The 15363-nt window shown below is 36.1% G+C and overlaps 1 protein-coding gene across 1 annotated transcript in view; it reads right to left on the bottom strand.

Annotated features, from left to right (window-relative positions):
• The window catches only part of RhoGEF64C (Rho guanine nucleotide exchange factor at 64C), an 84774-nt gene that overhangs the window by 11923 nt on the left and 57488 nt on the right, over positions 1 to 15363 (bottom strand). The window contains exon 3 of the mRNA XM_017906405.1: positions 1029 to 1425. Within this exon, the coding sequence (XP_017761894.1) occupies positions 1029 to 1425 (397 nt within the window). The remainder of the gene's footprint in view (positions 1 to 1028; positions 1426 to 15363) is intronic.

Genomic DNA, 15363 nt, shown 5'->3' on the forward strand with positions numbered 1-15363 from the left:
CTTTCCCTAGCTCACGTCTCCTCCGAGGCGAGACCAAAACAAGATGGACAAACGAGCTACTCGGAAGCCGAGCCATCGACTACATTTTCTCAAACTTCGCCTTGGTTCACTGGAATACGAATACAGATTAGCTTTCAATTCTGAGAAGATAAAGCCGTTAACCTATATGCAATCAATCCGTTAATGTAGGATACTGTTAGAGTTAGCAGGTGTTAGAGTTGTCAAGTCAGTAGTCGCCAGAGTTAGAGTTAAGAGTTTAGAGTTGAGAGTTAGTTAGTAGTGTAGTCGTCAGAGTTAAGAGTTAGATTGAAAGTTAAGACTTGTGGAGAGTCCGTCGGTGGTCAAGATAGTCATACGAGATAGAGTTGTCAGTCGGAATACCGTAATTAGTCGAGTTACGGTCGTAGTTGCCTAGTAAAAGCCTTATCAGAGATTCGCTAGTAGTGTAGGATAGTTTTAGGAAAGAGACGTAAAGTTAAAAGGAGCTGTTCTGGAAGACAGAGTTAGTTAGTCAAGTCAGTTGTCAGTCGTTAGAGATCAGAGGGGAGTTTTTAGTCAGTTACTAAGCATATGTTAGCTAAGAGTTAAGTGAATTGTCAGATTGGTAGTCGTCAGAGTTAATAATTGACAGTTAAGAGTTAGTCTAGAATTAGAGTAGTGACTAAAGAGCCAGCCGTAGTCGTCTAATGAAAACTTATCGGGGATTCGCTAGAAGTGACTTAATCTTTAGCACCTCACAAACCACCAACCACCTTGATTCTACTTATTTTGGGGTCTCGTCCAGGATTCTTACATAACTTTGGAGTCTCGTCCAGGATTTCAACATTATTTTGGGGTCTCGTCCGGGATCTCTACAGTAGTGCCTTTGTTTAAACACCTCACAAAACCACCAACCACCTTGATCCTACATTAACCTATATGCAGTCAATCAGTCATCGACACCCGATTAGAAATAATCTGGCCTTACCACGCTAAGGACACGATGGACGTAAAAATCGCGAAATTCTTAGAAAAGGAGGCAAACTTACCCGCAAGACTGGGTCTCGACCTCGAGGAAACCGGCGGTAGCCGACATGTTCCTCCTAAAGGTACACCAGCCAATCGGTGACCACCGCACTTGCGGCAATTGCCGAACTTCCGGGTGGTCCCGCTGAGAAATTCCGGACAGGAACATACTACCAATACTGGTGCTCCCGGGGGTGGCGGAGGCGGGGGTGTCATGAAGCCTCGTGGCTCGTGACCAGGCCTCGATGACCGAACTGTACCATAGAGCCATGGATCCCCGTAGATCATTTGACGCGAAATCCCGCTTCCGCCGCTTATCGTTCCCCACCCTTTGCCGGGATCATCTGTACCCTGACTCTGCCGCGACAGGCCCAGTCTTACGCTCCACGACTTCTTCCCTTTGCTCAGCGTGTCGTAGTTCTGAAACAAATTTAGTCGTTTTGATCATTGGTGCCTTTGGCATTGCATCTCAAGAAGAGACGCGAAGAAATTTTCAGCGAAATGAAATTTCCTAACGAAAGTCCCTAAATGGGGGTTCCCTAGCTAAGAGTAAGTCTGGCAAGTTGGATCAGTGGGCTGTCATTTAACACGTTAACCCTTTCGCTACTAGGGGTGACTATAGTCACCAGCCACAAAAATCGAGTAAAAAATTAAGATAAGTGCTACCGCTTCTCTTAGCTCTTTTATTTCTTCTTCAAAAGATTTGCGTCAAAATACCGAATGCTAAAGACTGCACGATCGTAGTGTTTCCATCTTTGACACGTTGCATCGTTCTACAGGAGAGACTTCATGACGACGACATCGTGGCAAAAGGGTTAACCACTTGTGCTACCAATGAACTCACAGAAGCGTGTGCCAGAACGGTCCAGTGTTTCTGTAACAATTGCCTGACAACGTGTATATCACGTCGTTAGCCATTCTGCGACAAAAACACTGTGACGTGCGTGACACGTCTTTTCAGCGCAAGTGGTTAAACGCCACGCCGGTTCCTAGGGATCGACGCGCTAGACTTCCCTTCAGGCTTCGCCGGTCCGTACGGCCCGGAAGGGCCCGCATGACGACTAACTGTGGGGTGAACGTAACGGCACATAAGACCGGCGTGGCGTTTGACGCGTTAACGTCCAAATTTTCATTTTAATGGCGGGACACGAGTATCTGAAATTTTTGAATATAAAGCATCGGTTTTGGACGATAGCAGTGTATTGGAGGTCTTCCAGTGACTCGATTTGAATTAAAGAAGGACACGTGGAAGCCACTAATTGGGAATCTTCAAAGACTACTAAGAATAATATCGATGTTTTACCAATTTAATGAAGTAGTATTCGTATCAACGATGAGCTGTGTCAGAAATTTGAAGATTTAACGCGTTTGCTTTGATATTAGAGAAGTTGTTCGAAGAATCGATGTCCAACGTTACCGGTTTCCTAAGTTGTAATAAATTCTCTGAGAGATTATTGTTTTCTCTTCCGTAGTTGCGGTAAAAGTGATTGATGCGTTTCTGTTGAAATAGTTAAAGTATAATATAACTTGCATTTTCTACGGAATGCCATGTTGGACGTGCAAACAATGAGTTGCATTCTCGCTACTAAAATTACTAATTTTATGTAACCGTATTAGACCAATGCTTACTGGATGGGCACATTTATACCGTAAAATAAATAACTTTCAGCATTTGTAAGAACATTTCCACTCCACTTAACGAATTTTATTCGTGAAATTCTCGTTTTCAAACATCCGATATACTTAAACGCTTTAACACGTACACACGTGTTTGCTCGTCGAGTAGAAAATTACTTTTCTTGTTTATAAATTGATTTTTTTAAATCCGATTTCTCGTTAGTCTCTAAATGTACTCAGGCCCGTCGATTCGTCGACTTTTTCTTCAGGACGCTGCTTGAGAGTGACATTTTAACTGTGAGCGAGTGTAATATTAGAAGTATTATTACATCACAGGTGTCAACGTGTCAGTAATTAGCATAATGTTACTGCAATATCAGCGTTCACGGATAGCGTACTAATACTGGACATTGGAATACAAAAAACAAGGTTTGCTTAGATATTAACATATAGATTAAGCAATAGGATTGGTACAACGAATACCTGTTTCCTTGGCTCCAAAAAGTGGAAAGTATTTTTTGCCTGCATCTTTTTTAAAGGAAAATAGATAGGAAACACATGCATCTCTTTAAATGTCGTATTAATCATTTTTATGATCGTGTACTCATCACGGTACCGTAATAACTAATATCTGTCTATAAAAATAATACACAGCAAATAAAGAATTAAAATCAGTCGTTTAATTTAAGATAAAGTGAAATTGCGCATCTTTAAAAAAATATTATTAATGGAATAAATTGAATTGAATTTTTAAATCTATTACGCAATTATTATATATCATTTTAATATAATTGCGTAATTTATTACGATTTATTTTCTGTAATGAAAATTTTGGAATTAAATCTAGAAACTTTATAACAATTTTATATACTTCAAATGAATGCACCTTTTCCTTTTTAGCTTCCTGCAACTGATCGACTCGTTTTAAATGTATAGCATGCATTCGATTTTTCTAGTACACACCCCCTTATTTGGAGACGATGTTTAATATTCAGTGCACGTGCTTATTGCGAATAATTACAGTTGTTATTATTGTCATTCGAAAGGGAGAATGTGTACGTGAAGCTTTCGTTTTCGACAGGATATCCTATTTGGCAAACGGAATTTTCAATGAGCTACATTATACTGCAACTAAAAATGTTAACACTTTCAACCTTATGTCTCTGCAAGGCTTCCGGAACTCTCGATCTCGTTGCCAAAAAGGAACACCCATGAAAGTGAAAACGATTAATTTTTACTACTCACGCGCCATGTCTTATCCTCTTGTTACTTTTTAAAGACACAATAAAATCAATATATAATAACATACCGGATATAATTTATGAAAAATACAAGCCAATCTGACATAAAAGTGAAATATAAAATTAAGATAAATTTAATCAAAGTGACTCCATCTTTCATCGAAAAATTGTACACTATAATTTCGATAAAAAATTGCACCCATTTTTAATTTCAGTAAAGTTCAATTTTTATTGAAGAATTAGGGGAAAAGAAAGAGGAACAGACAAAATTAATTTATATTTTTGACTCCATCGGAACAGTTTCTACTGTCATTTTATAGATAAGAAAAGGAAATGTGCAGCTCTAACTGCTATTGCCAAAATGTATACCAAAAATCACTAACAGTAAGTGAACATTTCTGTTCTTTCCTCTTATAAATAAATCAAACTAAATTCCAATATACACGTATAAAATAATTACTATGTGTACAAATATCAAATAAAAAATCAAATAACATTTACTCAAACCCTTGAAAGCTTGAAAATCTCCATATTAATCCTTTATATCAACGAGTCCAACTCGTCGTGAGTTTTTCATAAAATCTATACTAATCTTAAGCCCTTAAACATGACTTACACTCGATCAGATTAGAATTACATTTAATATATTTTAACGGGCGAGAAAAATTTCATAAACCCTATAAATTTCTATAATTACATCGCGAATGGAACAGGTGCATAGGGACTAATTAAAATGGAATAATTAAAAGATGCCCAGTCTCTCACAATTAAATTGCATTGCGAGGGGTCAATAACCATGATATCAAGATGACAGATAAATCTATCTCACAACACAACAAATTTATTTTCGTAGGAAAATAAATTTCGCGCATACCAAGTCCCTAGCTATAAATTATAAAACGTTCTGGATAATAATGACCTATCGAAAGCGTATTTGTCTGTTTCCGAGGTGAACGGCACAGAGTGGGAGGGAAGGGCACGAGCGAAAGAAGGGAGAGAAAAAAAAAGGAAACGCAAGGAGAGAGAAAAGAAAACGATGGAACAACAGGTTTCAGCGAAAGTAAATGACGGTAGGAATCGTTCGAGATCGCATTTTAAATTTGTTTTCCCCTGGTGAAACTGCTGCGATCACGAGGGGGTCATGGCTCGTTTTAGGCCGTGGTCTGCGTCGTGAGTTTCGAAAGAGAGAAAGATGAAAGGAAGAAATAAAACGACGAATGTCGCGGGTGGACAAAGGCCAGGTCTTCGCGCGAGACAAACATCTGCAGTTTTGCAGAAAAGAACAATCCCGACCCTATCGCGGGGTCGTAAAAAGATCTATTTATAGGGAACTCGAAAGAAATGGAGGAAAGAGGAGTGAAAAATATTTGGACTGGTCTTCGCCTGGTTTTTCTGGTTTCCATGCTGTGCTACCGCTTTGAGCCTTGCTGCTACGAGAGTGGCACCTTTTAAAAGTAACAGGAAATCTATCGCGAAATGGTATGCATTCGCTAACAGGTTCTGCCTGATGGAGAGGTTTCATCGGTCGAAGACGAAAATGCGCTTCTGATCGTTATTCCCCGTTGATCAGATTGATCCAGAGATCGTTGATAATTTTATTAGCCCCTCGTGTTTTATCATCCACCGTTTTCAGATTTCATATTATCGGATAACATCAGGAGATCCCTTCGTTCGGGGAAACAGCCAATCAGCCGAGCCTCGGTAGAATATTGCTACTGTCCACCGAGTTAATATAGGCGATTTAATAGCATTTTTCTTCGTATTTAGAATAAATGCAGATAGAAATCGAAACTGCCGAGGGATTTAAAAATATTATTGCAAGTTCCGAAAGAATTATTTATTTATATACAACGCGATTTTGGTGACGAATATTTGATCCTGAGTGACAATCCACAAGGATCTAGTCAAGGAAAAGTTGAAATGTGATAAATTGGGAATTATTTATGTATTTATTTATTTATACGGGATTAACTCATTAGAAAAATTACAAGAAAATTATCACAGTGAGGTATAAAATTAATGGTAACAAAGAAAAATAAGAATAAAAATATACAAATATACAGAGAGTCGAGATTTGTGTAAATATAAGAGAAAAACAAAATTTGTTTACAGAAAGGTACAATGTGGTAGCTGTTTTATAGAGTGAAAAGATTGGCTGAATAAGTCTAGGCTAAGATAAATGTTGTTAAAATTAATAATCATTCTATTAATACCTGAATAGTATGTAAAAGCAGTTTTATGTTGTTGTATATGAAGAAAGTTGTGTCGTCTCAAATGAAATGAATTATATATTGATAGAATAATAAACAGAATATTGAAAAAGTAAATTTAATTTTAATATATAATTATTATTAATAGATGCATTATTTCGACGAAAAATTCTAATATTTTCTAATATATTTAACCCCTGTTGAATTTTCATCCTCGGTAAAATTATTTCTCGAGACTAGGTTTTACTGGTATAGTTACAATAAATTTTGTAAATATGTAATTATAGATATACAGATTCTAACGTATTTTAATATATTTAAACTTGCTCAGACAGAATTAATTTTCCCGGCAACATATCGGAATTTCGTACCCCATTTTGTGTCTAAACGTCCGCGGTGAAACGCGGGAAAGATTTTCGGAGGAAACAGCTTCGAATAACGGAATAAAACTTCAACTTGAGCATACGCGTGATACTACACGAGTATAATTAACACGAGAGTTAGCTGGAAAGCGAAAGCTTAATTGAAACCAGGAAACTCACAAAGCAATGGTCTCTCGACCATTGTTTCTGGAAAAGAAAAAATACTAAGGTGGGATTTGCGTGCACGTCGTGCGTGCTCGAAGGTTAGGCATAATCTATGATCTTTCGAGAAAATACGTGAAATTACGCGCACGCCCTTCTTTTCCGCTACAGTCACGGAAAATTAATGGATACGCTGATAAGCGAAGGTACAATTTCGAAATTGTTCAGCCAGTTCAGAGAAGGCTCGATTAAGATAGTGGTTAAGATCGAGTTCGTATTCCGTTGATCACTTTCATCTGTAGTGACTGTCTCCTTTGTTAAAGCATTGAAATACACCAGTGTGCACCTGGAATTTTCTTTTTTTTTTATAATTACAGAAGTTGTAGGAATATATTAAAAATTAATGATATAGTTTTGCAATTTTTTTTTGAGGACTGAAATAAATCGAATTGTTATCATCTCGATTATTTTTATTTGTAACTTTTTTTCTAATTAGTTTTAATAATTTAAATTTATTACCAATTTTTTAAATAATTTTTTAAGCCATTTCTATTAATTTTTAATCATTCTTCTTGCTAAAGTAGCGAAGTATATCAATACCATATATCAATAATATATCAATATATATTAATTAATCAATATTATTAATATCAATATATCAATATATAATATCAATATATCAATATATGTGTATATTGTTTAAGTAAGATTGAACAAAGAAAATGGTTGGTTAAACAGTGATATACATAAAAAGAAAAGACAATTCAAAATGATTATAAACAACCTCTCCTCACGACTTCGTTGGGCCTCTCGCTACCAAGTTTCATACAACACTGGTCCTTCGAAAAGGTCGTCTCTCGCTTTCCCTAATTTTCCTTAAAACTACCCTCACCCCTTCGATCGCCAAAGATATTGCAGACACATCGGTGGATTGTTCGTGGACGAACGTTTTCCACATGGGCCTGGTTTTCATCTTGTCCACACACTTTCACTCGCTTTCTCTTTTATGGCCCTTTTCTGTTTAGGGTCCTACGATAGGGGCCTACGATGCTAGGATACATCGGTTTTTCTTTTCTTTCATAATTGCAGAATATGGAAAAGTGTATAAAAGTATATAAGTATAGTATAATATAGTATAGTATATAAAAGTATATAAGTATAGTATAATATAGTATAGTATATAAAAGTATATAAGTATATAAGTATATAAATGCAATAAATGTTAAAAATTGACGATATAATTTGTCAAGTACAAAATTGTATTCTCGTCACTTTCGTCTATATTAATCATCTATTTCCCTTCTTTTGGATAATTATAGAAAATGAGTAGATATACCTACATATCGAGCGTAATTTATTAGTTACAAACTGGGATAAGATCCCAAGATCAAATAACCATTGTCCAGTTACATTTCTTTACAATTATCTTTTTCGTTAAAGCACTGGAATATGTTAATGTCCAAGGTAAAGTACATTACGTAGAAGCAAAAACAGCGAGGAAATTAAGATATTTCAACGTCCTTACTCCTTCGGTTCGTTACTACGTTTTAAGTACTTATTTCGTTGACATAAAATTAAACAGACTTATATTACTTTCACTTTTAGCGATTCCTTTTTCAGTCGTTATTTAAAATTCATTTAATATTCCCTTTCTTGTTTAAATGTTGTTAGCACTTTACTGACCGGAAGCTTATTAATAGGTTTTGTAGTAGACTAAACTAGTACTTAACGTGTTAAGAAGATACACCTTTCATTTCCTTACCCTGCATATGTAATTAGCAAAATTGATTGACAGTTATAATTTTAGGAGTAATTTAATTTTATTGGATAATAAACCTTAATTGTGCAATTTCAAATTTCAAATTACATATCGCGAGCGTTCTTGCAAATGATTATACGAATAAAAGTCCCTCTTTATCCTACATGAATGTAAGATATATTTCCTGAAATAGTTATTGATTTAGCCACGATAACTATCTAATTATCTCTATATCTCGTTAAATTTCTACATTTATGCAGATATTATGATTACGCAATTTTCGCGAGATATTTATAAAACTCGCGAAACAAATGATGCACTCGCGAAAGAAATTAAACGACGAATAATGAAATGACAAAATAAATTATACATTAATAAATTTAACAAAAATTAATGAAGTGCAACGGCGATGAATATGTAGTCTGGGCCGGCATTGGCCTGGTGGGAATCTATACTGGCATTTGTTTTTAATATTTGTTTTTTTTAGCAGCGTTGGGATCGCGACAGTTTAGTTCCTTGCCAGGCCTCGCCTCCATTTTAGTTTAGATCAAATATACTCTTTTAGTTAAAACCAACAGTATTTAGTTTCTTTTTCCTCCTTTTTCTTTCCTACAATTCCTACAAAAATAAATTAAATGAGAAATAAATTATAATAAATTAATTTATTTGGAATAAAAATTCTGAAGTTCAGTTCCTTGCCAGGCCTCGCCGCCATATTAGTTTTCATAAAATATATTCTTTTAGTTCAAACTAACTGTATTTAATTTCTTTTTCTTTCTTTTCCTTTCCTATAATTCCTACAAAAATAAATTAAATAAGAAATAAATTATAATAAATTAATCTGTTTGGAATAAAAATTCTGAAGTAACAACGAAACGTGGAGTTACGTATTCTGTTGTATTATTTAGGCAGGGAATATGTATTTCCATGTTCTCGGAAGAGGAACATAGTGACAAGATGGAGACTCTTAATAACCACAGCTGCGTGTAATTTGTCTTAGCTTGTCAATGCAAGTGCTTACACCTGCCGTTCAAACAAGCTCGTGCGACGCTGTAAAACATTTCCTCAGCGTGAAAGAAAACGGTTTTGCTCGAGGATGCTAAATTCTATAAAGGTTCGAGATGCGCAAGTCGAAACAAGCTTAATCTTGTAGCAGCTTTATCATATTTATGTTATCACATTAGCATAGAAATTCGCTTCGTACACGTAGGATTACGTTATCATTATTATTACAGATATCCTTCGGGAGGAAACTAAAAGACCATATTTCAAGGAAAATAACCTCGATGATGGATCGGACTCCTTAAAGGTGCTCTTACTTGCTAAACATCGAGTTTATATATATGTGCCATATTGCACGAGTATAATTGTGGTTGCTAATAGGTTGTTAATATGTCATTAATGGCGACAGCTTCTGATATGTTACATGATTTATGTAAAGTATAAATAATTCCTACGAAAATATTTTGCATTCTGAATTTGATTCGAGAATTTAAATTATTATTACGTTTTTATAAAATAAGTAACGAAGAAAAATAATAATGTATAATAATAATAATAATAATAATAATAATAATAATAATAATATAGTAATAATGAAAGAATAATGTATTTAAACTAGTAGAGTTCTTTAGTACATGTGTTAACAATGGAAGAGAAGGATGGACTCTTGCGAAGGACGATACTTCCGGTCTGCAAGCATCCTTTTCTCCCTTTCGAAGTGGGTTAACTTCTAAGTGAAATCTATTTTACTTTGTAATCTTACACTAAAGGTATTGCCTGAAGTTATGAAAGGATCATTGGCTAGAAACTAAATCTTCCTCGTCTTTTTGAACAAGACAACGTACGAGGGAAACCTATTCTGACTTTGTAAGTAATATTATATTACGAGTATAATTATGAATACTTAATCATTCGCTGAAGTGACCCTGTAATAAGTCCCTTATTTTTAACGATGCTAATTTAGAAGATGAATTTATTCTGAGTTCATAACAGTGTTATATTTAGAGTATCAATGTGAGTGCATGATACATGATGATTGTCAGACGCCATGTTGGATCACACCTTCATCTATGTGAACGGGGTCATATTTCTAAGTAAAATCCATCTTATATTCGCAAGAATATCATTACTAATATATAGTCATCACTCGAGGTTAGGTGGACCAAGTCTTCTTCATCTCCTTAAACACAACCAATTTTTAAACAAAGACTATTCTGTCGTGGATAAATGATCATTGTTTGCAACGATACTGTTCCAAGTCCTTTTTACAAACAGTACTGATTTATAAAATAAATTTCTCCTGACTGTACAACAATATTATATTAAGACTATTAATGTGAATGCATGGTTACTGTCAAACGCCATGTTGGATCAAACCTTCATCTCTGTGAATAGGGTCAGTCTCTAAGTAAAGTCTTTTATACTCACAAGAATATTAATCTCTGACTATAGCAGTGATGGCAAACCTATAACACACGTGTTAAAGGTGACATGCATTGTTTACGGACGGTAAACAAAATAAAATAAACAAAAAATAAATTGCAAAATAAAGATACAATTATTAAGCGAATTGCTAAATTACCATTTACAATTAGTAAAAATGTCATCAAAAACAGAATAATGAGACAAAACACAAACATATAGCAACAATTAAAAGGTGACTTAAATAATTGTAACTATTTTTCGATTTCCCGAATATACAAAATATAAATTTATTTTGCATCATTTTAATATAAAACGAATATATAAAAATATATCTCTTTTTTTAATAGACCTACAAACAGTGTAAAATGATAGATATTTCTAAATGTAGCACAGCACGCAAGTTAAAGGTTCGTCATTACAGACCAATACTCTTCTTCAGAAAATTGCAGACATCTTCAGCTGCTAAACCCACTCTAGATTTGTGATTGAATTACTACCAATATCGTCTGAAGAAATATCACAAATACCTAGTGACCGTAAGAGCGCATAATACCAAGTGCTGCTGAGCTGGTTAAGTAGGTGCAGCTTCTAAGCGAAGTATCTACTGCATGCTCGCAAGCATATTTTACCTTCTCCTACCACGAAACCTACCCATTCGAATCCCTCTCGTAACCCAATTACGAGCAAAACGTTTCCCTGTTTCCTATCCGGCTGCACGGTTCTCGCGCTCGCTCGATTACAACCTGGCTATCGACGAACACGAGGAACGTTAAATAATGGTAATGCACGATCATGGTAAATTGCTTCCTTCATCGCACCTCGCGCGGTACCCCTGATTCTCAGATTTATCGAAGAATAACGCTGTAAATCGGCAACTTCCTCTCCATTACGCTTGTGTCCGCGCGAGGAGAAGAAAAAGGGACGCACGCGATGGAAAAGGAGGTTATTTGCATTTTATAGGCGGATACGGCCAACGATATGACATCGTGAGCCACGGCGTGCAGGTCGGAAAATGGAGCAGATAGCTTGCCCGAAGGCAAACCCCCGATATGCTTTACTTTCTCGCGCCGATGCATGGACTTTCGTAAAAGTCTCGTTCCACGGGCTCACGTAAGAGGAGCGGCCTGTACGTTCACAGTCGAAAAACAACAAGAAAACCATAGCCGAGGGAACGATAAGCGTGTGGTATAGCACACGGGTTTCAACGATCGTAGAAAACCAGGCGATATCTCGCAGGTGCAACGAGAGAGCGGGCGTGGCCGACGAAATTTCAGGCCGAGTAGCCTCGTGCTCCGGGACCAGTGACATTTCCAGCCGATTTTTCGCCGTCGGTGAAATCCGCTCGGGTAATGACGGATTTAATGGCCGTGGATCGACCATTCCCGATTATGCTCCTGTTACTGGCCATTTCTCTCGTATCTCGTATCTCATATATTTGCTCGATAATCCGGATATGCTAGCCGTGGTTGATGCGATTCAGCGGACGAATAACTCGCGTTCCGATGGAATTTCGATTCCCAGATAGCAGAGAATATTTAATCAAATAATCGAGCTCCGATAATATATGCTAGATCTGCTCGTATAATCTCGCGTTTCTCACCTCCCGTTTGGTTAATCGCTCGCTCTCGCGCGGGTCCAGGAAGCCATTTGTATCTTCGCGTACCGGAGGAAGCCTCGGAATTTTGAAGCTGGAGATAGGGAAACATTGCGGTGTCAGAAGGAAACAGTATTAAAGGCGGTATAGGATTCGACTTAGGCGTTTAGGATATCATGTGAAGTGCGTGCGGACGAATGGATGACCACGTGTAAGGATTGTATGTATGAGATATTTACGACCGGGTCGAGTGCAAGCAATGAACGAAAGTCTAGGAATGTGTCCGAGTGTTTGAAGTACTTGGCCCACAAATTGCGAAGTCGCGTGGGAAATGAGTGATCAACGAAGAGAGCTTCCATATGAAAAGAGAGAGTGTTAGACTTTAAATAAGGGTGCAAAGGCACGAGCGATGCAGAACGCGTGTAGCCAAGACGTAGTGAGTAGAGAATCGTGTGTTTGAGAGTTAGAGTTGAGAGAAACCTAGTGTAATATTTTAGTTTAAATAAACCTGTTTTATTATTAAAAAGGAGTCGTTGTTTATTAGACACGCAGATCTCTGTCAACATAGGATTAATCTAGCAGTAATCCTACATTAGGATAAAAGTGAGTTTTAAATACTTGGACTTCGACCATGTTCTGGATAACTTTCAGGATATTGTTTGGAAACTTGATTGATCGTTTTGGAAGTTCAGGCGTAGGTTAGTGCAGGATGTTTAGTCAAATAATTAAGCTTCGATTAACTGCTATCGGATATGGTCTATAACCTCGCGTTTCTTGCAGTTTCAACGGTTTCTTGCTTCGGATTTGATTGATCGTTTGGTCTCGTGCGAGAGTTAGTCATTTGGTTACCTTGCATACTGGATGGAGAGTAGGTACATCGAATGAAATTAGGCTTGAACGAGCAACGTAATGTTTGGACTGGTGCTAAAGAGTGATTGAATACCAACTTCTTCACTGAAATATATATTTTTTAATTCATAAAATTGGAAATGGACGATATTATTGGGATCACATAAAATTGGAAGTTCTGAAAATTGGGTCAGCGTGAATTAAAATTAAGCTTGCACTTGAACTAGTAACACGGAGTTTCGAAATCTTGCAAATTATACATGGATTTATTCGGTTTATAGTTATTGCAAGTATTTTTGTAAGTATGGTGTTTCGATGATGAATGATTTTGTAAATTACGGTTACGAGTTTCTTATCGAATTATCAAGTTTAGATGAGTCACCTATGTTAAGATGACAAAGTTAAAAAGCTATAGTTAAAAATTAAAAAGTAGTTAAGTTAAAAAAGTTAAAAATTTGAATTGCGAATAAAATTATCGAGGAGACGTTTAGAAAATTCCACGTAAATTACTTGGAAAATATTTTGTATTCAATTTTAAGTAGAATATAACTTCAATTTTCTTATAATTTTCACGAAAGTTGATTAATCGATTACGTTAAAGGGCGTGGTTGCGCAAATTGCATCGAAAATTGCATTCTATTTACCATACGGACAGTTGTGAAATTGCATACATTACGATTTAATTCAATGGTTAAATAATTCAATTGTAATCGTGATTTTCTTACTTAGAAATTTCGAAAGCGAGGGTAACGAAACGTAAAACGAGTAAAAGTGCGGCATGAATTACAAATAAAGTTGCGTTCGAGCAACTAGGTAGACAGTTTTGAAATTCTGCAAACAGGATTCCCGATTAATACCGCCTTCTTTTGCGTGTTTTATTTCTTCCCGAGTCTTCGCCAGTTTTTCGAGTGTATTAAGCGAATAGGGGAGGCGGGCTTTTTGAAAGCAGAAGAACAAAAAATAGGCAATTTATTCGACCGTTCAACGTCGCAACTACTCTCATTTGCTGTTTCCTCCTGTACACAGCCTTCGTAATTTCCGTGGTGAACGACGAATGAAAACTATTACCACAGCTACGACTAAGATTATGCTTAATGCTTTTTACACAATTAGCGAGCCAAAGTTGATATTACCGGGATAGAATCTACCTACAGGTAGATAATGTTAATTGCACGGTGAAGCCACGAAGCTTTCAAATTGGACGGAGGTCCTCGACCTCAGGATGCAATGCAACGTGCCAAATTAAAAAATATAGGTACCTCGATAAAATTTTGCGGATGGATCGAACGAAAAAATAGGAAATTGAAAAAAAGAATTACTAGTATCCCTCAAAAGAGAAGTTAATTTTACATTTTTAGTACGAGATGTTTGTTAAGCCATAACACGAAGAATTATAATTTCAATTTTTACCTTCTTTTTATTTCTCGAATTTTAAATTTAATTTTAAGGCTAAAGGAGTATAAAGATTTCGAAATATAAATAATTTACATCCAATTGCTATTTTCCTAGTCAACACTGAATCTTAAAAATAACTCGTATTGATATTTGTATTTTTCATACAAAAATATCAGAAAATCAATTTCTTGTATTCTCTTTCCATATTTCGAATTCTAGACCTAATTTTGAAACTAAGAATCTAGAAAGATTAAAAAAGATAAATTATTTGTATCCAATTTCTGCCAACTTCGCCGCCATTTTCCTAATTCATTATCTTCCAAGATTAAAGATATTTAAGAGATCAGGCACAATAACGTGCAACTACAATTTTTCAAATAAAAATTAATTGAACATTTGAAGCAATTCTCTCGTCGACCTACTAAATAACAGAGCAGCAGTACCTTTCGTTTACTTTCATAAAATGCCCGGTACCAGTTAAGTCTCCCATTGAAAGACAGGCCTAAAGCAACTGAGAATACATTGTATGTCTCTTGCTCGCTTAAAAATCCAGTTTCCATAAAAAAAACGAAAGCAGAACAAGCGAAATGAAAACTAACTGCTTGCGACTACCCGGGACTGGACATCCATGTACACACACACACACCTGTCCGCGAAGCAAAGAAGCGGACTAACGATGCGAAATACGCGAAAATAAATTCTCGATCGTTTCTCCATGGGTGAAAAAAAAAAAAAAAAAAAA

This window comes from Eufriesea mexicana, unplaced genomic scaffold (genome assembly GCF_001483705.2).
Source record: "Eufriesea mexicana isolate 0111107269 unplaced genomic scaffold, ASM148370v2 scaffold5379, whole genome shotgun sequence".
Classification (NCBI taxonomy): domain Eukaryota; kingdom Metazoa; phylum Arthropoda; class Insecta; order Hymenoptera; family Apidae; genus Eufriesea; species Eufriesea mexicana.